Consider the following 25924-nt stretch of genomic DNA (forward strand, 5'->3'; position numbering starts at 1 on the left):
TACATTAATCTCTAGGAGACAGAACGCGTCTCCTTCCTGAGCGGTATGACGGCTGCGTGGTCCCATGGTGTTTATACTTGCGTACTATTGTTTGTACAGATGAACGTGGTACATTCAGGCATTTGGAAATTGCTCCCAAGGATGAACCAGACTTGTGGAGGTCTACAATTTTCTTTCTGAGGTCTTGGCTGATTTCTTTTGATTTTCCCATGATGTCAAGCAAAGTGGCACTGAGTTTGAAGGTAGGCCTTGAAATACATCCACAGGTATGTGGTCCTTCTGTAGCTCAGTTGGTAGAGCATGGCGCTTGTAACGCCAGGGTAGTGGGTTCGATTCCCGGGACCACCCATACGTAGAATGTATGCACACATGACTGTAAGTCGCTTTGGATAAAAGCGTCTGCTAAATGGCATATATTATTATTATATTATTATATTAGGTACACCTCCAACTGACTCAAATGATGTCAATTACCTCATCTAACATAGTGGAGACAGTAGATAAACCCCTCTAACATAGTGGAGACAGTAGATACATACCTCATCTAACATAGTGGAGACAGTAGATACACACCTCTAACATAGTGGAGACAGTAGATAAACCCCTCTAACATAGTGGAGACAGTAGATACATACCTCATCTAACATAGTGGAGACAGTAGATACACACCTCTAACATAGTGGAGACAGTAGATACACACCTCTAACATAGTGGAGACAGTAGATACACACCTCATCTAACATAGTGGAGACAGTAGATACACACCTCTAACATAGTGGAGACAGTAGATACACACCTCATCTAACATAGTGGAGACAGTAGATACACCCCTCTAACATAGTGGAGACAGTAGATACACACCTCTAACATAGTGGAGACAGTATATACACACCTCATCTAACATAGTGGAGACAGTAGATACACCCCTCTAACATAGTGGAGACAGTAGATACACACCTAATCTAACATAGTGGAGACAGTATATACACACCTCATCTAACATAGTGGAGACAGTATATACACACCTCATCTAACATAGTGGAGACAGTAGATACACCCCTCTAACATAGTGGAGACAGTATATACACACCTCATCTAACATAGTGGAGACAGTATATACACACCTCATCTAACATAGTGGAGACAGTAGATACACACCTCTAACATAGTGGAGACAGTATATACACACCTCATCTAACATAGTGGAGACAGTAGATACACACCTCTAACATAGTGGAGACAGTAGATACACACCTCATCTAACATAGTGGAGACAGTAGATACACACCTCTAACATAGTGGAGACAGTATATACACACCTCATCTAACATAGTGGAGACAGTAGATACACACCTCTAACATAGTGGAGACAGTAGATACACACCTCATCTAACATAGTGGAGACAGTAGATACACACCTCTAACATAGTGGAGACAGTAGATACACACCTCTAACATAGTGGAGACAGTAGATACACACCTCTAACATAGTGGAGACAGTAGATACACACCTCTAACATAGTGGAGACAGTAGATACACACCTCTAACATAGTGGAGACAGTAGATACACACCTCTAACATAGTGGAGACAGTAGATACACACCTCTAACATAGTGGAGACAGTAGATACACACCTCTAACATAGTAGAGACAGTAGGAAGACTACATAAGACTGTGTGTGTGTGTGTGTGTGTGTGTGTGTGTGTGTGTGTGTGTGTTTACCCTGTCAGCAGCAACTCCTGTTGTCTGGGTGGGGGTGCTAGATTCTTCCCTCCACATATCGGCCAACTCTACACACACACACACACACACACACACACACACACACACACACACACACACACACACACACACACTGGTTAGATGACTGATACACACATTGCAGCAGAGAGACGAATTTGTCAATAATTCATCCAGCTGTGAACTCCTGTCCCTCTGACCCCTCTGACGACCTGTCCCTCTGACGACCTGTCCCTCTGACGACCTGTCCCTCTGACCCCTCTGACGACATGTCCCTCTGACGACCTGTCCCTCTGACGACCTGTCCCTCTGACCCCTCTGACGACCTGTCCCTCTGACGACCTGTCCCTCTGACGACCTGTCCCTCTGACGACCTGTCCCTCTGACCCCTCTGACGACCTGTCCCTCTGACCACCTGTCCCTCTGACGACCTGTCCCTCTGACCCCTCTGACGACCTGTCCCTCTGACGACCTGTCCCTCTGACGACCTGTCCCTCTGACGACCTGTCCCTCTGACGACCTGTCCCTCTGACCCCTCTGACGACATGTCCCTCTGACCACCTGTCCCTCTGACGACCTGTCCCTCTGACGACCTGTCCCTCTGACCCCTCTGACGACATGTCCCTCTGACGACCTGTCCCTCTGACGACCTGTCCCTCTGACGACCTGTCCCTCTGACCCCTCTGTGACCTGTCCCTCTGACCCCTCTGACGACCTGTCCCTCTGACCCCTCTGACGACCTGTCCCTCTGACCCCTCTGACGACCTGTCCATCTGACGACCTGTCCCTCTGACCCCTCTGACGACCTGTCCATCTGACGACCTGTCCCTCTGTGTCTCTGACGACCTGTCCCTCTGACCCCTCCCTCTGACGACCTGTCCCTCTGACGACCTGTCCCTCTGACGACCTGTCCCCCTCTGACGACCTGTCCCTCTGACCTGTCCCTCTGACGACCTGTCCCTCTGACGACCTGTCCCTCTGACGACCTGTCCCTCTGACCCCTCTGACGACCTGTCCCTCTGACCCCTCTGACGACCTGTCCCTCTGACGACCTGTCCCTCTGACGACCTGTCCCTCTGACGACCTGTCCCTCTGACCCCTCTGACGACCTGTCCATCTGACGACCTGTCCCTCTGACCCCTCTGACGACCTGTCCATCTGACGACCTGTCCCTCTGTGTCTCTGACGACCTGTCCCTCTGACCCCTCTGACAACCTGTCCCTCTGACGACCTGTCCCTCTGACCCCTCTGACGACCTGTCCCTCTGACGACCTGTCCCTCTGACGACCTGTCCCTCTGACGACCTGTCCCTCTGATCCATCTGACGACCTGTCCCTCTGACGACCTGTCCCTCTGACGACCTGTCCCTCTGACGACCTGTCCCTCTGACGACCTGTCCCTCTGACCCCTCTGACGACCTGTCCATCTGACGACCTGTCCCTCTGACCCCTCTGACGACCTGTCCATCTGACGACCTGTCCCTCTGTGTCTCTGACGACCTGTCCCTCTGACGACCTGTCCCTCTGACGACCTGTCCCTCTGACCCCTCTGACGACCTGTCCCTCTGACGACCTGTCCCTCTGTGTCTCTGACGATCTGAGTGTGTGTGTGTGTCTGTGTGTGTGTGTGTACAGTGTCTCACTCCGTGAGTGTGTGTGTGTGTGTGTGTACAGTGTCTCACCCCGTGTGTCTGTGTGTGTGTGTATGTGTGTGTGTGTGTGTGTACAGTGTCTCACCCCGTGTGTGTGTGTGTGTGTGTGTGTGTGTGTGTGTGTGTGTGTGTACAGTGTCTGTGTGTGTGTGTGTGTGTGTGTGTGTGTGTACAGTGTCTCACCCCGTGAGTGTGTGTGTGTGTGTGTGTGTGTGTGTGTGTGTGTGTGTGTGTGTGTGTGTACAGTGTCTCACTCCAGGCTGAGCGCCCTGGCTGTTCCCGGCGGCGGCCAGGCGGTCCCAGAGCTTGGCGGGGACGTTGTCAAGGTGACAGGATGTGGTGATGGCGGAGGAGTGGAGCGGAGCAAGGTAGGGAGGAGGGACAGAGGGCCACCCGGTGGTCAGGAGGTCTACTACAACCAGCTCCTCCTCCAGTAGCACCACGAGGGCTTTAGGATCATCATAGTCTGGGAGAGGAAACACACATTATTAACACAGGGGGGGGGGGGGTCAGGTAGGGAGGAGGGACAGAGGGCCACCCGGTGGTCAGGAGGTCTATTACAACCAGCTCCTCCTCCAGTAGCACCACGAGGGCTTTAGGATCATCATAGTCTGGGAGAGGAAACACACATTATTAACACAGGGGGTCAGGTAGCCTAGCGACGAGGAGGGCCAATCCCAGAGCAGACTAGGTGAATAATTATTATTATTTAAAATCGGTAGATGTGCCCTTGAGCAAGGCACTTAATCCTAATGGTGTCTGTGAGCCTCTCTGGAGAAGTGCGTGTCTCTCTCACCGTGCTCCGGGTCAGTGGCACTTAATCCTAATGGTGTCTGTGATCCGCTCTGGAGAAGTGCGTGTCTCTCTCACCGTGCTCCGGGTCAGTGGCACTTAATCCTAATGGTGTCTGTGAGCCGCTCTGGAGAAGTGCGTGTCTCTCTCACCGTGCTCCGGGTCAGTGGTGTGGATGGTGAAGAAGTCTATCACTCTGGATGTGAAGTCTAACGTGACGTGTTGTTTGTCCTGTTGGATGGTCACACAGTGACGGTCTCCGTAACTGGCCCTGGGCATTCCTCCACTGTAGAGGACTACTGGACACCTACAGGAGAGACAGAGACAGACAGAGAGACAGAGACAGAGAGAGAGAGAGAGAGACAGAGAGACAGAGACAGACATAGAGACAGACATAGAGAGAGAGAGAGAGAGAGAGAGAGAGAGAGAGAGAGAGAGAGAGAGAGAGAGAGAGAGAGAGAGAGAGACAGACAGAGAGACAGAGGGGCAGTGAGAGACAGTGACGGTCTCCGTAACTGGCCCTGGGCATTCCTCCACTGTAGAGGACTACTGGACACCTACAGGAGAGACAGAGAGACAGAGACAGAGAGAGAGGGGCAGTGAGAGACAGTGACGGTCTCCGTAACTGGCCCTGGGCATTCCTCCACTGTAGAGGACTACTGGACACCTACAGGAGAGACAGAGAGACAGAGACAGAGAGAGAGGGGCAGTGAGAGACAGTGACGGTCTCCGTAACTGGCCCTGGGCATTCCTCCACTGTAGAGGACTACTGGACACCTACAGGAGAGACAGAGACAGACAGAGAGACAGAGACAGATAGAGAGACAGAGAGACAGAGAGAGAGGGGCAGTGAGAGACAGTGACGGTTTCCGTAACTGGCCCTGGGCATTCCTCCACTGTAGAGGACTACTGGACACCTACAGGAGAGACAGAGACAGACAGAGAGACAGAGACAGAGAGAGAGAGGGGCAGTGAGAGACAGTGACGGTCTCCGTAACTGGCCCTGGGCATTCCTCCACTGTAGAGGACTACTGGACACCTACACGAGAGACAGAGACAGACAGAGAGACAGAGAGAGAGAGAGGGGCAGTGAGAGACAGTGACGGTCTCCGTAACTGGCCCTGGGCATTCCTCCACTGTAGAGGACTACTGGACACCTACACGAGAGACAGAGACAGATAGAGAGACAGACAGAGAGACAGAGGGGCAGTGAGAGACAGTGACGGTCTCCGTAACTGGCCCTGGGCATTCCTCCACTGTAGAGGACTACTGGACACCTACAGGAGAGACAGAGACGGACAGAAAGACAGAGGGGCAGTGAGAGAGTGAGAGAGAGAGGGGCAGTGAGAGAGTGAGAGAGAGGGGCAGTGAGAGACAGTGAGAGAGAGGGGCAGTGAGAGAGAGGGGCAGTGAGAGAGAGGGGCAGTGAGAGAGAGGGGCAGTGAGAGAGAGGGGCAGTGAGAGAGGGGGCAGTGAGAGACAGAGAGAGAGGGGCAGTGAGAGAGAGGGGCAGTGAGAGAGGGGGGCAGTGAGAGAGGGGGCAGTGAGAGAGAGGGGCAGTGAGAGAGAGGGGCAGTGAGAGAGAGGGGCAGTGAGAGAGAGGGGCAGTGAGAGAGAGGGCAGCAGTGAGAGAGGGGGGCAGTGAGAGAGAGGGGCAGTGAGAGAGGGGGGCAGTGAGAGAGGGGGCAGTGAGAGAGGGGCAGTGAGAGAGGGGGCAGTGAGAGAGGGGGGCAGTGAGAGAGGGGGCAGTGAGAGAGGGGGCAGTGAGAGAGGGGGCAGTGAGAGAGGGGGCAGTGAGAGAGGGGGCAGTGAGAGAGGGGGCAGTGAGAGAGAGGGGCAGTGAGAGAGGGGGGCAGAGAGAGGGGGCAGTGAGAGAGGGGGCAGTGAGAGATAGAGAGAGACAGTAGATACTGATAGTGTTACCAGAATTGACCCTAGTGACAGTAGATACTGATAGTGTTACCAGAATGGATCCAAGTGACAGTAGATACTGATAGTGACAGTAGATACTGATAGTGTTACCAGAATGAATCCTAGTGACAGTAGATACTGATAGTGTTACCAGAATGGATCCTAGTGACAGTAGATACTGATAGTGTTACCAGAATGGACCCTAGTGACAGTAGATACTGATAGTGACAGTAGATACTGATAGTGACAGTAGATACTGATAGTGTTACCAGAATGGACCCTAGTGACAGTAGATACTGATAGTGTTACCAGAATGGACCCTAGTGACAGTAGATACTGATAGTGATACCAGAATGGATCCTAGTGACAGTAGATACTGATAGTGTTACCAGAATGGATCCTAGTGACAGTAGATACTGATAGTGTTACCAGAATGGATCCTAGTGACAGTAGATACTGATAGTGATACCAGAATGGATCCTAGTGACAGTAGATACTGATAGTGACAGTAGATACTGATAGTGTTACCAGAATGGATCAACCCTAGTGACAGTAGATACTGATAGTGACAGTAGATACTGATAGTGTTACCAGAATGGATCCTAGTGACAGTAGATACTGATAGTGTTACCAGAATGGATCCTAGTGACAGTAGATACTGATAGTGTTACCAGAATGGATCCTAGTGACAGTAGATCCTGATAGTGTTACCAGAATGGATCCTAGTGACAGTAGATACTGATAGTGTTACCAGAATGGATCAACCCTAGTGACAGTAGATACTGATAGTGTTACCAGAATGGATCCTAGTGACAGTAGATACTGATAGTGTTACCAGAATGGATCCTAGTGACAGTAGATACTGATAGTGTTACCAGAATGGATCAACCCTAGTGACAGTAGATACTGATAGTGTTACCAGAATGGATCCTAGTGACAGTAGATACTGATAGTGTTACCAGAATGGACCCTAGTGACAGTAGATACTGATAGTGTTACCAGAATGGATCCTAGTGACAGTAGATACTGATAGTGTTACCAGAATGGATCCTAGTGACAGTAGATAATGATAGTGTTACCAGAATGAATCCTAGTGACAGTAGATACTGATAGTGTTACCAGAATGGATCCTAGTGACAGTAGATACTGATAGTGTTACCAGAATGGACCCTAGTGACAGTAGATACTGATAGTGTTACCAGAATGGATCCTAGTGACAGTAGATACTGATAGTGTTACCAGAATGGATCCTAGTGACAGTAGATACTGATAGTGTTACCAGAATGGATCCTAGTGACAGTAGATAATGATAGTGTTACCAGAATGAATCCTAGTGACAGTAGATACTGATAGTGTTACCAGAATGGATCCTAGTGATAGTAGATACTGATAGTGTTACCAGAATGGATCCTAGTGACAGTAGATACTGATAGTGTTACTAGAATGGATCCTAGTGACAGTAGGTACTGATAGTGATACCAGAATGGATCCTAGTGATAGTAGATACTGATAGTGTTACCAGAATGGATCCTAGTGATAGTAGATACTGATAGTGTTACCAGAATGGATCCTAGTGACAGTAGGTACTGATAGTGATACCAGAATGGATCCTAGTGATAGTAGATACTGATAGTGTTACCAGAATGGATCCTAGTGACAGTAGATACTGATAGTGATACCAGAATGGACCCTAGTGACAGTAGATACTGATAGTGTTACCAGAATGGATCCTAGTGACAGTAGATACTGATAGTGTTACCAGAATGGACCCTAGTGACAGTAGATACTGATAGTGACAGTAGATACTGATAGTGACAGTAGATACTGATAGTGTTACCAGAATGGACCCTAGTGACAGTAGATACTGATAGTGTTACCAGAATGGACCCTAGTGACAGTAGATACTGATAGTGTTACCAGAATGGACCCTAGTGACAGTAGATACTGATAGTGATACCAGAATGGATCCTAGTGACAGTAGATACTGATAGTGTTACCAGAATGGATCCTAGTGACAGTAGATACTGATAGTGATACCAGAATGGATCCTAGTGACAGTAGATACTGATAGTGACAGTAGATACTGATAGTGTTACCAGAATGGATCAACCCTAGTGACAGTAGATACTGATAGTGATAGTAGATACTGATAGTGTTACCAGAATGGATCCTAGTGACAGTAGATACTGATAGTGATAGTAGATACTGATAGTGTTACCAGAATGGATCCTAGTGACAGTAGATACTGATAGTGTTACCAGAATGGATCCTAGTGACAGTAGATACTGATAGTGTTACCAGAATGGATCCTAGTGACAGTAGATCCTGATAGTGTTACCAGAATGGATCCTAGTGACAGTAGATACTGATAGTGTTACCAGAATGGATCCTAGTGATAGTAGATACTGATAGTGTTACCAGAATGGATCCTAGTGATAGTAGATACTGATAGTGTTACCAGAATGGATCAACCCTAGTGACAGTAGATACTGATAGTGTTACCAGAATGGATCCTAGTGATAGTAGATACTGATAGTGTTACCAGAATGGATCCTAGTGATAGTAGATACTGATAGTGTTACCAGAATGGATCCTAGTGACAGTAGATACTGATAGTGTTACCAGAATGGATCCTAGTGACAGTAGATACTGATAGTGATACCAGAATGGATCCTAGTGATAGTAGATACTGATAGTGTTACCAGAATGGATCCTAGTGACAGTAGATACTGATAGTGATACCAGAATGGACCCTAGTGACAGTAGATACTGATAGTGTTACCAGAATGGATCCTAGTGACAGTAGATACTGATAGTGTTACCAGAATGGACCCTAGTGATAGCAGATACTGATAATGTTACCAGAATGAATCCTAGTGACAGTAGATACTGATAGTGTTACCAGAATGGACCCTAGTGACAGTAGATACTGATAGTGACAGTAGATACTGATAGTGTTACCAGAATGGATCCTAGTGACAGTAGATACTGATAGTGTTACCAGAATGGATCAACCCTAGTGACAGTAGATACTGATAGTGTTACCAGAATGGACCCTAGTGACAGTAGATACTGATAGTGTTACCAGAATGGATCCTAGTGACAGTAGATACTGATAGTGATACCAGAATGGATCCTAGTGATAGTAGATACTGATAGTGTTACCAGAATGGATCCTAGTGACAGTAGATACTGATAGTGATACCAGAATGGATCAACCCTAGTGACAGTAGATACTGATAGTGTTACCAGAATGAATCCTAGTGACAGTAGATACTGATAGTGACAGTAGATACTGATAGTGTTACCAGAATGGATCCTAGTGACAGTAGATACTGATAGTGTTACCAGAATGGACCCTAGTGACAGTAGATACTGATAGTGTTACCAGAATGGATCCTAGTGATAGTAGATACTGATAGTGTTACCAGAATGGATCCTAGTGACAGTAGATAATGATAGTGTTACCAGAATGGACCCTAGTGACAGTAGATACTGATAGTGACAGTAGATACTGATAGTGTTACCAGAATGGATCCTAGTGACAGTAGATACTGATAGTGTTACCAGAATGGACCCTAGTGACAGTAGATACTGATAGTGTTACCAGAATGGACCCTAGTGACAGTAGATACTGATAGTGTTACCAGAATGGACCCTAGTGATAGCAGATACTGATAATGTTACCAGAATGAATCCTAGTGACAGTAGATACTGATAGTGTTACCAGAATGGACCCTAGTGACAGTAGATACTGATAGTGTTACCAGAATGGATCCTAGTGACAGTAGATACTGATAGTGTTACCAGAATGGACCCTAGTGACAGTAGATACTGATAGTGTTACCAGAATGGATCCTAGTGACAGTAGATACTGATAGTGTTACCAGAATGGATCAACCCTAGTGACAGTAGATACTGATAGTGTTACCAGAATGAATCCTAGTGACAGTAGATACTGATAGTGACAGTAGATACTGATAGTGTTACCAGAATGGATCCTAGTGACAGTAGATACTGATAGTGTTACCAGAATGGACCCTAGTGACAGTAGATACTGATAGTGTTACCAGAATGGATCCTAGTGATAGTAGATACTGATAGTGTTACCAGAACGGACCCTAGTGACAGTAGATACTGATAGTATTACCAGAATGGATCCTAGTGATAGTAGATACTGATAGTGTTACCAGAATGGATCAACCCTAGTGACAGTAGATACTGATAGTGTTACCAGAATGGATCCTAGTGACAGTAGATAATGATAGTGTTACCAGAATGGACCCTAGTGACAGTAGATACTGATAGTGACAGTAGATACTGATAGTGTTACCAGAATGGATCCTAGTGACAGTAGATACTGATAGTGTTACCAGAATGGACCCTAGTGACAGTAGATACTGATAGTGTTACCAGAATGGACCCTAGTGACAGTAGATACTGATAGTGTTACCAGAATGGATCCTAGTGACAGTAGATACTGATAGTGTTACCAGAATGGACCCTAGTGACAGTAGATACTGATAGTGTTACCAGAATGGATCCTAGTGACAGTAGATACTGATAGTGTTACCAGAATGGACCCCAGTGACAGTAGATACTGATAGTGACAGTAGATACTGATAGTGTTACCAGAATGGATCCTAGTGACAGTAGATACTTATAGTGTTACCAGAATGGATCCTAGTGACAGTAGATACTGATAGTGTTACCAGAATGGACCCTAGTGACAGTAGATACTGATAGTGTTACCAGAATGGATCCTAGTGACAGTAGATACTGATAGTTTTACCAGAATGGACCCTAGTGACAGTAGATACTGATAGTGTTACCAGAATGGATCCTAGTGACAGTAGATACTGATAGTGTTACCAGAATGGATCCTAGTGACAGTAGATACTGATAGTGATAGATAGATAGTGGTCCTGACTCCTCACCCTGACTGAATCGTCCTCCATAAGATCTTGTTGATGGCTTTACAAGGGAACGGACCTAAGACACAACGAGACAGATGACAAGTAGTTAAAAACCTGTTGAATCTAGGGGGCGCTATTTTCATTTTTGAAATAATGTTCCCAAAGTAAACAGGCTATTTCTCAGCACCAGATGCTAGAATATATAGAATATGCATATAATTGACAGCTTAGGATAAAAAACACTCTAAAGTTTCCAAAACTGTAAAAATATTGTCTGTCTTTTAATTTGATTGCTTTTCTGATTTGTGACCAGGTTGCCTGCTGCTAGCTGCTAGAGATATTTTGTATATAAAAATTATCTTTATGGAACAAAAGGAACATTTATTGTGTAACTGGGGGTCTTGTGAGTGCAAACATCCGAAGATCATCAAACGTAAGCGATTCATTCTATTGCTTTTCTGACTTTCGTGACCAATCTACTTTGCTGCAAGCTGTTAGTAATGTTTTGTCTACTGAGAGAGATGTCCTTACATAAACACTTGGTTTGCTTTCGCTGAAAAGCTTTTTTGAAATCTGACATGCCAGGTGGATTAACAACAAGCCAAGCTGTGTTTTGCTATATTGCACTTGTTATTTCATGAAAATTAAATGTTTTTTGTCATTTAATTTGAATTTGGCGCTCTGGAAATCAGTGGATGTTGACGAAAATGATCCCGCTAACGGGATGGGTGCGCCAAGGAGTTAATGAGGTCACAAGGGAACGGACCTGAGACACAACGAGACAGACGACAAGGAGTTAATGAGGTCCCAAGGGAACGGACCTGAGACACAACGAGATGACAAGGAGTTAATGAGGTCCCAAGGGAACGGACCTGAGACACAACGAGACAGATGACAAGGAGTTAATGAGGTCCCAAGGGAACGGACCTGAGACACAACGAGACAGACGACAAGGAGTTAATGAGGTCCCAAGGGAACGGACCTGAGACACAACGAGATGACAAGGAGTTAATGAGGTCACAAGGGAACGGACCTGAGACACAACGAGACAGACGACAAGGAGTTAATGAGGTCCCAAGGGAACGGACCTGAGACACAACGAGATGACAAAGAGTTAATGAGGTCCCAAGGGAACGGACCTGAGACACAACAAGACAGACGACAAGGAGTTAATGAGGTCCCAAGGGAATGGACCTGAGACACAACGACACAGATGATAAGGAGTTAATGAGGTCCCAAGGGAACGGACCTGAGACACAACGAGACAGACGACAAGGAGTTAATGAGGTCCCAAGGGAACGGACCTGAGACACAACGAGATGACAAAGAGTTAATGAGGTCCCAAGGGAACGGACCTGAGACATAACAAGACAGACGACAAGGAGTTAATGAGGTCCCAAGGGAACGGACCTGAGACACAACGAGACAGACGACAAGGAGTTAATGAGGTCCCAAGGGAATGGACCTGAGACACAACGACACAGATGACAAGGAGTTAATGAGGTCCCAAGGGAACGGACCTGAGACACAACGAGACAGACGACAAGGAGTTAATGAGGTCCCAAGGGAACGGACCTGAGACACAATGAGACAGATGACAAGGAGTTAATGAGGTCCCAAGGGAACGGACCTGAGACACAACGAGACAGATGACAAGGAGTTAATGAGGTCCCAAGGGAACGGACCTGAGACACAACGAGACAGATGTTAATGAGGTCCCAAGGGAACGGACCTGAGACACAACGAGATGACAAGGAGTTAATGAGGTCCCAAGGGAACGGACCTGAGACACAACGAGACAGATGACAAGGAGTTAATGAGGTCCCAAGGGAACGGACCTGAGACACAACGAGACAGATGACAAGGAGTTAATGAGGTCCCAAGGGAACGGACCTGAGACACAACGAGACAGATGACAAGGAGTTAATGAGGTCCCAAGGGAACGGACCTGAGACACAACGAGACAGATGACAAGGAGTTAATGAGGTCCCAAGGGAACGGACCCTGAGACACAACGAGACAGATGACAAGGAGTTAATGAGGTCCCAAGGGAACGGACCTGAGACACAACGAGACAGATGACAAGGAGTTAATGAGGTCCCAAGGGAACGGACCCTGAGACACAACGAGACAGATGACAAGGAGTTAATGAGGTCCCAAGGGAACGGACCTGAGACACAACGAGACAGACGACAAGGAGTTAATGAGGTCCCAAGGGAACGGACCTGAGACACAACGAGATGACAAGGAGTTAATGAGGTCCCAAGGACAACAAAGGTTAGGGTGGTGTGTGTGTATGGGTTAGGGTGGTGTGTGTGTAGGGGTTAGGGTGGTGTGTGTGTAGGGGTTAGGGTGGTGTGTATATGTAGGGGTTAGGGTGTGTGTGTGTATGTAGGGGTTAGGGTGTGTGTGTGTATGTAGGGGTTAGGGTGTGTGCGTGTATAGGGGTTAAGGGGGGGGGGTATGTCTGTCTCTCACCATAGGGGATGGACGAGGACACGGGCTGGTGTGTGTACGTGTTACCACTGGCAACAGCCCACACGCTGTACCCCCCGTCGCTATGGGAACTGACGAAGGAGCTACCGGAACGTTCCCACACCAGGGACTCCAGCTGCTGCAGACACACACACACACACACACACACACACACACACACACACACACACTGCATTTAGCCGTATTGTAACAGACACACACTGCATTTAGCCGTATTGTAACAGACACACGCTGCATTTAGCCGTATTGTAACAGACACACTGCATTTAGCCGTATTGTAACAGACACACTGCATTTAGCCGTATTGTAACAGACACACACTGCATTTAGCCGTATTGTAACAGACACACGCTGCATTTAGCCGTATTGTAACAGACACACTGCATTTAGCCGTATTGTAACAGACACACTGCATTTAGCCGTATTGTAACAGACACACTGCATTTAGCCGTATTGTAACAGACACACACTGCATTTAGCCGTATTGTAACAGACACACTGCATTTAGCCGTATTGTAACAGACACACTGCATTTAGCCGTATTGTAACAGACACACTGCATTTAGCCGTATTGTAACAGACACACGCTGCATTTAGCCGTATTGTAACAGACACACGCTGCATTTAGCCGCATTTAGCCGTATTGTAACAGACACACTGCATTTAGCCGTATTGTAACAGACACACTGCATTTAGCCGTATTGTAACAGACACACGCTGCATTTAGCCGTATTGTAACAGACACACGCTGCATTTAGCCGTATTGTAACAGACACACGCTGCATTTAGCCGTATTGTAACAGACACACGCTGCATTTAGCCGTATTGTAACAGACACACGCTGCATTTAGCCGTATTGTAACAGACACACACTGCATTTAGCCGTATTGTAACAGACACACACTGCATTTAGCCGTATTGTAACAGACACACGCTGCGTTTAGCCGTATTGTAACAGACACACGCTGCATTTAGCCGTATTGTAACAGACACACGCTGCATTTAGCCGTATTGTAACAGACACACGCTGCATTTAGCCGTATTGTAACAGACACACGCTGCATTTAGCCGTATTGTAACAGACACACTGCATTTAGCCGTATTGTAACAGACACACACTGCATTTAGCCGTATTGTAACAGACACACACTGCATTTAGCCGTATTGTAACAGACACACACTGCATTTAGCCGTATTGTAACAGACACACACTGCATTTAGCCGTATTGTAACAGACACACGCTGCATTTAGCCGTATTGTAACAGACACACGCTGCATTTAGCCGTATTGTAACAGACACACTGCATTTAGCCGTATTGTAACAGACACACGCTGCATTTCGCCGTATTGTAACAGACACACGCTGCATTTAGCCGTATTGTAACAGACACACGCTGCATTTAGCCGTATTGTAACAGACACACTGCATTTAGCCGTATTGTAACAGACACACACTGCATTTAGCCGTATTGTAACAGACACACACTGCATTTAGCCATATTGTAACAGACACACGCTGCATTTAGCCGTATTGTAACAGACACACGCTGCATTTAGCCGTATTGTAACAGACACACTGCATTTAGCCGTATTGTAACAGACACACACTGCATTTAGCCGTATTGTAACAGACACACGCTGCATTTAGCCGTATTGTAACAGACACACGCTGCATTTAGCCGTATTGTAACAGACACACTGCATTTAGCCGTATTGTAACAGACACACACTGCATTTAGCCGTATTGTAACAGACACACACTGCATTTAGCCGTATTGTAACAGACACACACTGCATTTAGCCGTATTGTAACAGACACACACTGCATTTAGCCGTATTGTAACAGACACACACTGCATTTAGCCGTATTGTAACAGACACACGCTGCATTTAGCCGTATTGTAACAGACACACGCTGCATTTAGCCGTATTGTAACAGACACACGCTGCATTTAGCCGTATTGTAACAGACACACTGCATTTAGCCGTATTGTAACAGACACACACTGCATTTAGCCGTATTGTAACAGACACACACTGCATTTAGCCGTATTGTAACAGACACACGCTGCATTTAGCCGTATTGTAACAGACACACGCTGCATTTAGCCGTATTGTAACAGACACACTGCATTTAGCCGTATTGTAACAGACACACGCTGCATTTAGCCGTATTGTAACAGACACACGCTGCATTTAGCCGTATTGTAACAGACACACGCTGCATTTAGCCGTATTGTAACAGACACACTGCATTTAGCCGTATTGTAACAGACACACACTGCATTTAGCCGTATTGTAACAGACACACACTGCATTTAGCCGTATTGTAACAGACACACACTGCATTTAGCTGTATTGTAACAGACACACACTGCATTTAGCCGTATTGTAACAGACACACACTGCATTTAGCCGTATTGTAACAGACACACGCTGCATTTAGCCGTATTGTAACAGACACACTGCATTTAGCCGTATTGTAACAGACACACGCTGCATTTAGCCGTATTGTAACAGACACACGCTGCATTTAGCCGTATTGTAACAGACACACACTGCATTTAGCCGTATTGTAACAGACACACACTGCATTTAGCCGTATTGTAACAGACACACGCTGCATTTAGCCGTATTGTAACAGACACACGCTGCATTTAGCCGTATTGTAACAGACACACGCTGCATTTAGCCGTATTGTAACAGACACACGCTGCATTTAGCCGTATTGTAACAGACACACGCTGCATTTAGCCGTATTGTAACAGACACACGCTGCATTTAGCCGTATTGTAACAGACACACGCTGCATTTAGCCGTATTGTAACAGACACACACTGCATTTAGCCGTATTGTAACAGACACACTGCATTTAGCCGTATTGTAACAGACACACACTGCATTTAGCCGTATTGTAACAGACACACACTGCATTTAGCCGTATTGTAACAGACACACACTGCATTTAGCCGTATTGTAACAGACACACACTGCATTTAGCCGTATTGTAACAGACACACGCTGCATTTAGCCGTATTGTAACAGACACACTGCATTTAGCCGTATTGTAACAGACACACACTGCATTTAGCCGTATTGTAACAGACACACACTGCATTTAGCCGTATTGTAACAGACACACACTGCATTTAGCCGTATTGTAACAGACACACACTGCATTTAGCCGTATTGTAACAGACACACACTGCATTTAGCCGTATTGTAACAGACACCCACTGCATTTAGCCGTATTGTAACAGACACACTGCATTTAGCCGTATTGTAACAGACACACACTGCATTTAGCCGTATTGTAACAGACACACGCTGCATTTAGCCGTATTGTAACAGACACACGCTGCATTTAGCCGTATTGTAACAGACACACACTGCATTTAGCCGTATTGTAACAGACACACACTGCATTTAGCCGTATTGTAACAGACACACACTGCATTTAGCCGTATTGTAACAGACACACACTGCATTTAGCCGTATTGTAACAGACACACACTGCATTTAGCCGTATTGTAACAGACACACGCTGCATTTAGCCGTATTGTAACAGACACACGCTGCATTTAGCCGTATTGTAACAGACACACGCTGCATTTAGCCGTATTGTAACAGACACACTGCATTTAGCCGTATTGTAACAGACACACACTGCATTTAGCCGTATTGTAACAGACACACGCTGCATTTAGCCGTATTGTAACAGACACACGCTGCATTTAGCCGTATTGTAACAGACACACGCTGCATTTAGCCGTATTGTAACAGACACACGCTGCATTTAGCCGTATTGTAACAGACACACGCTGCATTTAGCCGTATTGTAACAGACACACGCTGCATTTAGCCGTATTGTAACAGACACACGCTGCATTTAGCCGTATTGTAACAGACACACTGCATTTAGCCGTATTGTAACAGACACACACTGCATTTAGCCGTATTGTAACAGACACACACTGCATTTAGCCGTATTGTAACAGACACACACTGCATTTAGCCGTATTGTAACAGACACACTGCATTTAGCCGTATTGTAACAGACACACACTGCATTTAGCCGTATTGTAACAGACACACACTGCATTTAGCCGTATTGTAACAGACACACGCTGCATTTAGCCGTATTGTAACAGACACACGCTGCATTTAGCCGTATTGTAACAGACACACGCTGCATTTAGCCGTATTGTAACAGACACACGCTGCATTTAGCCGTATTGTAACAGACACACACTGCATTTAGCCGTATTGTAACAGACACACACTGCATTTAGCCGTATTGTAACAGACACACACTGCATTTAGCCGTATTGTAACAGACACACGCTGCATTTAGCCGTATTGTAACAGACACACGCTGCATTTAGCCGTATTGTAACAGACACACGCTGCATTTAGCCGTATTGTAACAGACACACGTTGCATTTAGCCGTATTGTAACAGACACACACTGCATTTAGCCGTATTGTAACAGACACACACTGCATTTAGCCGTATTGTAACAGACACACTGCATTTAGCCGTATTGTAACAGACACACTGCATTTAGCCGTATTGTAACAGACACACACTGCATTTAGCCGTATTGTAACAGACACACACTGCATTTAGCCGTATTGTAACAGACACACACTGCATTTAGCCGTATTGTAACAGACACACGCTGCATTTAGCCGTATTGTAACAGACACACTGCATTTAGCCGTATTGTAACAGACACACACTGCATTTAGCCGTATTGTAACAGACACACACTGCATTTAGCCGTATTGTAACAGACACACACTGCATTTAGCCGTATTGTAACAGACACACACTGCATTTAGCCGTATTGTAACAGACACACACTGCATTTAGCCGTATTGTAACAGACACCCACTGCATTTAGCCGTATTGTAACAGACACACTGCATTTAGCCGTATTGTAATAGACACACACTGCATTTAGCCGTATTGTAACAGACACACACTGCATTTAGCCGTATTGTAACAGACACACTGCATTTAGCCGTATTGTAACAGACACACACTGCATTTAGCCGTATTGTAACAGACACCCACTGCATTTAGCCGTATTGTAACAGACACACACTGCATTTAGCCGTATTGTAACAGACACACACGCTGCATTTAGCCGTATTGTAACAGACACACACTGCATTTAGCCATATTGTAACAGACACACGCTGCATTTAGCCGTATTGTAACAGACACACGCTGCATTTAGCCGTATTGTAACAGACACACACTGCATTTAGCCGTATTGTAACAGACACACACTGCATTTAGCCGTATTGTAACAGACACACACTGCATTTAGCCGTATTGTAACAGACACACTGCATTTAGCTGTATTGTAACAGACACACACTGCATTTAGCCGTATTGTAACAGACACACACTGCATTTAGCCGTATTGTAACAGACACACACTGCATTTAGCCGTATTGTAACAGACACACTGCATTTAGCCGTATTGTAACAGACACACTGCATTTAGCCGTATTGTAACAGACACACACTGCATTTAGCCGTATTGTAACAGACACACGCTGCATTTAGCCGTATTGTAACAGACACACTGCATTTAGCCGTATTGTAACAGACAGACACACTGCATTTAGCCGTATTGTAACAGACACACTGCATTTAGCCGTATTGTAACAGACACACACTGCATTTAGCCGTATTGTAACAGACACACACTGCATTTAGCCGTATTGTAACAGACACACACTGCATTTAGCCGTATTGTAACAGACACACACTGCATTTAGCCGTATTGTAACAGACACACACTGCATTTAGCCGTATTGTAACAGACACACACTGCATTTAGCCGTATTGTAACAGACACACGCTGCATTTAGCCGTATTGTAACAGACACACACTGCATTTAGCCGTATTATTGGCCCTTAGTAGCACAATAAGGAACAAATGAACTTCCTTGAACAATGGAAGGAGAGTAGAGAGGTGCAATACGACGACAGGCAGAAAGACTTCTGACAAAGAGCCATGAAAGACAGACAGAGCTGTAGTTATATTATTTACCTGTTTTCCCAGGAACATGTGTTCTGCGTTGCGGGTGCTGAGATCCCATAGGACGACCAGGCCTCTGCTGTAGCCAATCAGAATCTTCCCTGGCTGCTTGGGGTGTTCCTGTAACGACTCCACCGGTCCCAGAGACTTCCCACACCTGTAGTCCTCGGGTACGCTGAAAAACACCGTTACCCATCAGCCACCTGTAGTCCTCGGGTACGCTGAAAAACACTGTTACCCATCAGCCACCTGTAGTCCTCAGGTACGCTGAAAAACACCGTTACCCATCAGCCACCTGTAGTCCCCTAACGACCATGACAACAGGAGGCCCTTCCCCCTAACGACCATGACAACAGGAGGCCCTTTCCCCTAACGACCATGACAACAGGAGGCCCTTTCCCCTAACGACCATGACAACAGGAGGCCCTTCCCCCTAACGACCATGACAACAGGAGGCCCTTCCCCCTAACGACCATGACAACAGGAGGCCCTTTCCCTAACGACCATGACAACAGGAGGCCCTTTCCCCTAACGACCATGACAACAGGAGGCCCTTTCCCCTAACGACCATGACAAGAGGAGGCCCTTCCCCCTAACGACCATGACAACAGGAGGCCCTTTCCCCTAACGACCATGACAACAGGAGGCCCTTCCCCCTAACGACCATGACAACAGGAGGCCCTTTCCCCTAACGACCATGACAACAGGAGGCCCTTCCCCCTAACGACCATGACAACAGGAGGCCCTTCCCCCTAACGACCATGACAACAGGAGGCCCTTCCCCCTAACGACCATGACAACAGGAGGCCCTTTCCCTAACGACCATGACAACAGGAGGCCCTTCCCCCTAACGACCATGACAACAGGAGGCCCTTTCCCCTAACGACCATGACAACCGGAGGCCCTTCCCCCTAACGACCATGACAACAGGAGGCCCTTCCCCCTAACGACCATGACAACAGGAGGCCCTTTCCCCTAACGACCATGACAACAGGAGGCCCTTCCCCCTAACGACCATGACAACAGGAGGCCCTTCCCCTAACGACCATGACAACAGGAGGCCCTTCCCCCTAACGACCATGACAACAGGAGGCCCTTCCCCCTAACGACCATGACAACAGGAAGCCCTTCCCCCTAGCGACCATGACAACAGGAGGCCCTTCCCCCTAACGACCATGACAACAGGAGGCCCTTCCCCCTAACGACCATGACAACAGGAGGCCCTTCCCCTAACGACCATGACAACAGGAGGCCCTTCCCCCTAACGACCATGACAACAGGAGCAGTGGGAAATATACACACAACATAGATACACACCTGTGACAGCTCTCCTCTCAGTTGACCAGGATGGAACCTGGAGAACCCAACCCATTCTAGAACCCAACCCATTCTAGAACCCAACCCATTCTAGAACCCAACCCATTCTAGAACAGACCCACACTAATATATGCCATTTAGCTGACGCTTTTATCCAAAGCGACTTACAGTCATGTGTGCATACATTCTACGTATGGGTGGTCCCGGGAATCGAACCCACTACCCTGGCGTTACAAGCGCCATGCTCTACCAACTGAGCTACAGAAGGACCACTACAAGTATAGTTGTAGTCTACTCCATTCTAGAACAGACCCACACTACCTCCTCCCACTGGCTGAAGCAGCTGTCACTCACCTCTGCATTACCTGGTCCAGCAGGAGTGATTGGTTATCCCTCAACGAGAGGCGTGGCAGATCCAGGAAGTGTATGCCCCCTCCCTCGGTGCCGACACACAGCAGGTCACATGACCTCAACAACAGCAGAACTGTCACACGGCTTGCACTGGAGACAACATCACACACATTATAACACACACACATGTCTCACTGTGTGTGTGTGTGTGGGGTGGTGTGTGTGTGTGTGGTGTGTGGTATGTGTGTGTGTTTTGTGTGTGTTTTGTGTGTGGTATGTGTGTGTGTTTTGTGTGTGGTGTGTGTGGTTTTGTGTGTGGTATGTTTTGTGTGTTTTGTGCGTGGTATGTTTTGTGTGTTTTGTGGTGTGTGTGTGTGTGTGTTTTGTGTGTGGTATGTTTTGTGTGTTTTGTGCGTGGTATGTTTTGTGTGTTTTGTGGTGTGTGTGTGTGTGTGTTTTGTGGTGTGTGTGTGTTTTGTGTGTGTGTGTGGTGTGTGGTGTGTGTGTGTGTGTACCTGCAGCTCTCTAGTCCAGGTCGTCCCAGGAGACTGTAGTTGCGTTTTTCTTCCAGGTAGACCACACCCTCGCTCTTAGCCCCTCCCCTGTCCTGGGAAGCTCCGCCCAGCTCCCACAGGTGCAGCGTGTTGTCATCAAGCAGCGACAACAGACGGCCCTATCACAGAGCACAACACCAGGATGACATCACAGACCAGGAAGGAGGGACTGAAGGGTGAATTTGTAAATATAAATAAACCTAGCACCTAAAACCAGGGGGGCTACAAAATATCTGACCTCATCATGAGGGGCTGCAGTGGCTTGTGGGTATGCAGTCAACTGATTTGTGCAGTTAAACTATTTCAATCCCAACAGTCAAATCCAGGATCACACATATTTTTGTCAAATCAACAATTCCCTGCAAATTACGCGACGGCATATTTAACCATATTTCACCATTTCTGCAAGAAAAACAGTCAAATCATTGCATTATTGCATAAAACTGACCCGGCGTCGTACAAACAGAGGGCTTCCAATTTCAACCAATCCAGGACATTTAGGATACGCACACAACCACTAGATACGCACACAACCACTAGATACGCACACAACCACTAGATACGCACACAACCACTAGATACGCACACAACCACTAGATACGCACACAACCGCTAGATACGCACACAACCGCTAGATACGCACACAACCGCTAGATACGCACACAACCGCTAGATACGCACACAACCGCTAGATACGCACACAACCGCTAGATACGCACACAACCGCTAGATACGCACACGGCCGCTAGATACGCACACGGCCGCTAGATACGCACACAACCGCTAGATACGCACACAACCGCTAGATACGCACACGGCCGCTAGATACGCACACGGCCGCTAGATACGCACACGGCCGCTAGATACGCACACAACCGCTAGATACGCACACAACCGCTAGATACGCACACAACCGCTAGATACGCACACAACCGCTAGATACGCACACAACCGCTAGATACGCACACAACCGCTAGATACGCACACAACCGCTAGATACGCACACGGCCGCTAGATACGCACACAACCGCTAGATACGCACACAACCGCTAGATACGCACACAACCACTAGATACGCACACAACCGCTAGATACGCACACAACCGCTAGATACGCACACAACCGCTAGATACGCACACAACCGCTAGATACGCACACAACCGCTAGATACGCACACAACCGCTAGATACGCACACAACCGCTAGATACGCACACGGCCGCTAGATACGCACACAACCGCTAGATACGCACACAGCCGCTAGATACGCACACACACGGCCGCTAGATACGCACACAACCGCTAGATACGCACACAACCGCTAGATACGCACACAACCGCTAGATACGCACACAACCGCTAGATACGCACACAACCGCTAGATACGCACACAACCGCTAGATACGCACACAACCGCTAGATACGCACACAACCGCTAGATACGCACACAACCGCTAGATACGCACACAACCGCTAGATACGCACACAACCGCTAGATACGCACACAACCGCTAGATACGCACACAACCGCTAGATACGCACACAACCGCTAGATACGCACACAACCGCTAGATACGCACACAACCGCTAGATACGCACACAACCGCTAGATACGCACACAACCGCTAGATACGCACACAACCGCTAGATACGCACACAACCGCTAGATACGCACACAACCGCTAGATACGCACACGGCCGCTAGATACGCACACAACCGCTAGATACGCACACAACCGCTAGATACGCACACAACCGCTAGATACGCACACAACCGCTAGATACGCACACAACCGCTAGATACGCACACGGCCGCTAGATACGCACACAACCGCTAGATACGCACACAACCGCTAGATACGCACACAACCGCTAGATACGCACACGGCCGCTAGATACGCACACGGCCGCTAGATACGCACACGGCCGCTAGATACGCACACAACCGCTAGATACGCACACAACCGCTAGATACGCACACAACCGCTAGATACGCACACGGCCGCTAGATACGCACACAACCGCTAGATACGCACACGGCCGCTAGATACGCACACAACCGCTAGATACGCACACGGCCGCTAGATACGCACACAACCGCTAGATACGCACACAACCGCTAGATACGCACACGGCCGCTAGATACGCACACAACCGCTAGATACGCACACAACCGCTAGATACGCACACGGCCGCTAGATACGCACACGGCCGCTAGATACGCACACTAGATACGCACACGGCCGCTAGATACGCACACTAGATACGCACACGGCCGCTAGATACGCACACGAACGCTAGATACGCACACGACCGCTAGATATGCACACGCCCGCTAGATACGCACACGCCCGCTAGATACGCACACGCCCGCTAGATACGCACACGCCCGCTAGATACGCACACAACCGCTAGATACGCACACAACCGCTAGATACGCACACAACCGCTAGATACGCACGCACACGGCCGCTAGATACGCACACAACCGCTAGATACGCACACAACCGCTAGATACGCACACAACCGCTAGATACGCACACAACCGCTAGATACGCACACACACGGCCGCTAGATACGCACACAACCGCTAGATACGCACACACACGGCCGCTAGATACGCACACGGCCGCTAGATACGCACACACACGGCCGCTAGATACGCACACGGCCGCTAGATACGCACACACGGCCGCTAGATACGCACACGGCCGCTAGATACGCACACGGCCGCTAGATACGCACACGGCCGCTAGATACGCACACAACCGCTAGATACGCACACAACCGCTAGATACGCACACAACCGCTAGATACGCACACAACCGCTAGATATGCACACACACGGCCGCTAGATACGCACACAACCGCTAGATACGCACACACACGGCCGCTAGATACGCACACGGCCGCTAGATACGCACACACACGGCCGCTAGATACGCACACGGCCGCTAGATACGCACACACGGCCGCTAGATACGCACACGGCCGCTAGATACGCACACGGCCGCTAGATACGCACACGGCCGCTAGATACGCACACACACGGCCGCTAGATACGCACGCACACGGCCGCTAGATACGCACACGGCCGCTAGATACGCACGCACACAACCGCTAGATACGCACACAACCGCTAGATACGCACACAACCGCTAGATACGCACACGGCCGCTAGATACGCACGCACACGGCCGCTAGATACGCACGCACACAACCGCTAGATACGCACACAACCGCTAGATACGCACACAACCACTAGATACGCACACAACCACTAGATACGCACACAACCACTAGATACGCACACAACCACTAGATACGCACACAACCGCTAGATACGCACACAACCGCTAGATACGCACACAACCACTAGATACGCACACGACCGCTAGATACGCACACAACCGCTAGATACGCACACAACCACTAGATACGCACACAACCACTAGATACGCACACAACCGCTAGATACGCACGCACACGGCCGCTAGATACGCACACAACCGCTAGATACGCACACGGCCGCTAGATACGCACGCACACGGCCGCTAGATACGCACACAACCGCTAGATACGCACACAACCGCTAGATACGCACACAACCGCTAGATACGCACACAACCGCTAGATACGCACACAACCGCTAGATACGCACACAACCGCTAGATACGCACACAACCGCTAGATACGCACACAACCGCTAGATACGCACACGGCCGCTAGATACGCACACTAGATACGCACACGGCCGCTAGATACGCACACGGCCGCTAGATACGCACACACACGGCCGCTAGATACGCACGCACACGGCCGCTAGATACGCACACGGCCGCTAGATACGCACGCACACGGCCGCTAGATACGCACACAACCGCTAGATACGCACACAACCGCTAGATACGCACACGGCCGCTAGATACGCACGCACACGGCCGCTAGATACGCACGCACACGGCCGCTAGATACGCACACACACGGCCGCTAGATACGCACACAACCACTAGATACGCACACAACCGCTAGATACGCACACAACCGCTAGATACGCACACACACGGCCGCTAGATACGCACACGGCCGCTAGATACGCACGCACACAACCGCTAGATACGCACACGGCCGCTAGATA

At 48.1% G+C, this 25924-nt stretch overlaps 2 protein-coding genes across 2 annotated transcripts in view; both read right to left on the reverse strand.

Annotated features, from left to right (window-relative positions):
* Positions 1–133: 133 nt before the first annotated feature.
* LOC127928991 (uncharacterized) lies at positions 134–2925 on the reverse strand. The gene is made up of 7 exons (XM_052516640.1): positions 2696–2925; positions 2432–2587; positions 1320–2245; positions 1224–1288; positions 797–892; positions 670–765; positions 134–604 (listed from the first exon to the last, which is right to left on the reverse strand). Exons 1-3 carry the CDS (start codon positions 2897–2899, stop codon positions 1664–1666), a joined length of 942 nt encoding a protein of 313 aa, XP_052372600.1. The 5' UTR covers positions 2900–2925; the 3' UTR covers positions 134–604; positions 670–765; positions 797–892; positions 1224–1288; positions 1320–1663.
* A 926-nt stretch (positions 2926–3851) lies between these two features.
* LOC127928989 (lethal(2) giant larvae protein homolog 1-like) overlaps positions 3852–25924 on the reverse strand; it is a 28410-nt gene continuing 6337 nt past the window's right edge. Inside the window, exons 2-8 of the mRNA XM_052516638.1 lie at positions 21750–21907; positions 21238–21384; positions 19579–19741; positions 13490–13625; positions 11033–11087; positions 4337–4491; positions 3852–4003 (exon numbers count right to left, since the gene is read on the reverse strand). Of these exons, the coding sequence (XP_052372598.1) occupies positions 3852–4003; positions 4337–4491; positions 11033–11087; positions 13490–13625; positions 19579–19741; positions 21238–21245 (669 nt within the window). The 5' untranslated portion in view covers positions 21246–21384; positions 21750–21907. The remainder of the gene's footprint in view (positions 4004–4336; positions 4492–11032; positions 11088–13489; positions 13626–19578; positions 19742–21237; positions 21385–21749; positions 21908–25924) is intronic.

Source organism: Oncorhynchus keta, unplaced genomic scaffold, assembly GCF_023373465.1.
Source record: "Oncorhynchus keta strain PuntledgeMale-10-30-2019 unplaced genomic scaffold, Oket_V2 Un_scaffold_5244_pilon_pilon, whole genome shotgun sequence".
Lineage (NCBI taxonomy): Eukaryota > Metazoa > Chordata > Actinopteri > Salmoniformes > Salmonidae > Oncorhynchus > Oncorhynchus keta.

Excerpts from the sequence above, each read along its gene's own strand:
- LOC127928991 (XM_052516640.1), bottom strand. The coding sequence starts at position 2,899 with ATGGACAGGTCGTCAGAGGGGTCAGAGGGACAGGTCGTCAGATGGACA. Across the intron at positions 2,588-2,695 it reads ACAGGTCGTCAGAGGGACAG|GTCGTCAGAGACACAGAGGG; the intron begins GTCGTCAGAGGG and ends TCAGAGGGACAG. Across the intron at positions 2,246-2,431 it reads CAGAGGGGTCAGAGGGACAG|GTCGTCAGAGGGACAGGTCG; the intron begins GTCACAGAGGGG and ends TCAGAGGGACAG.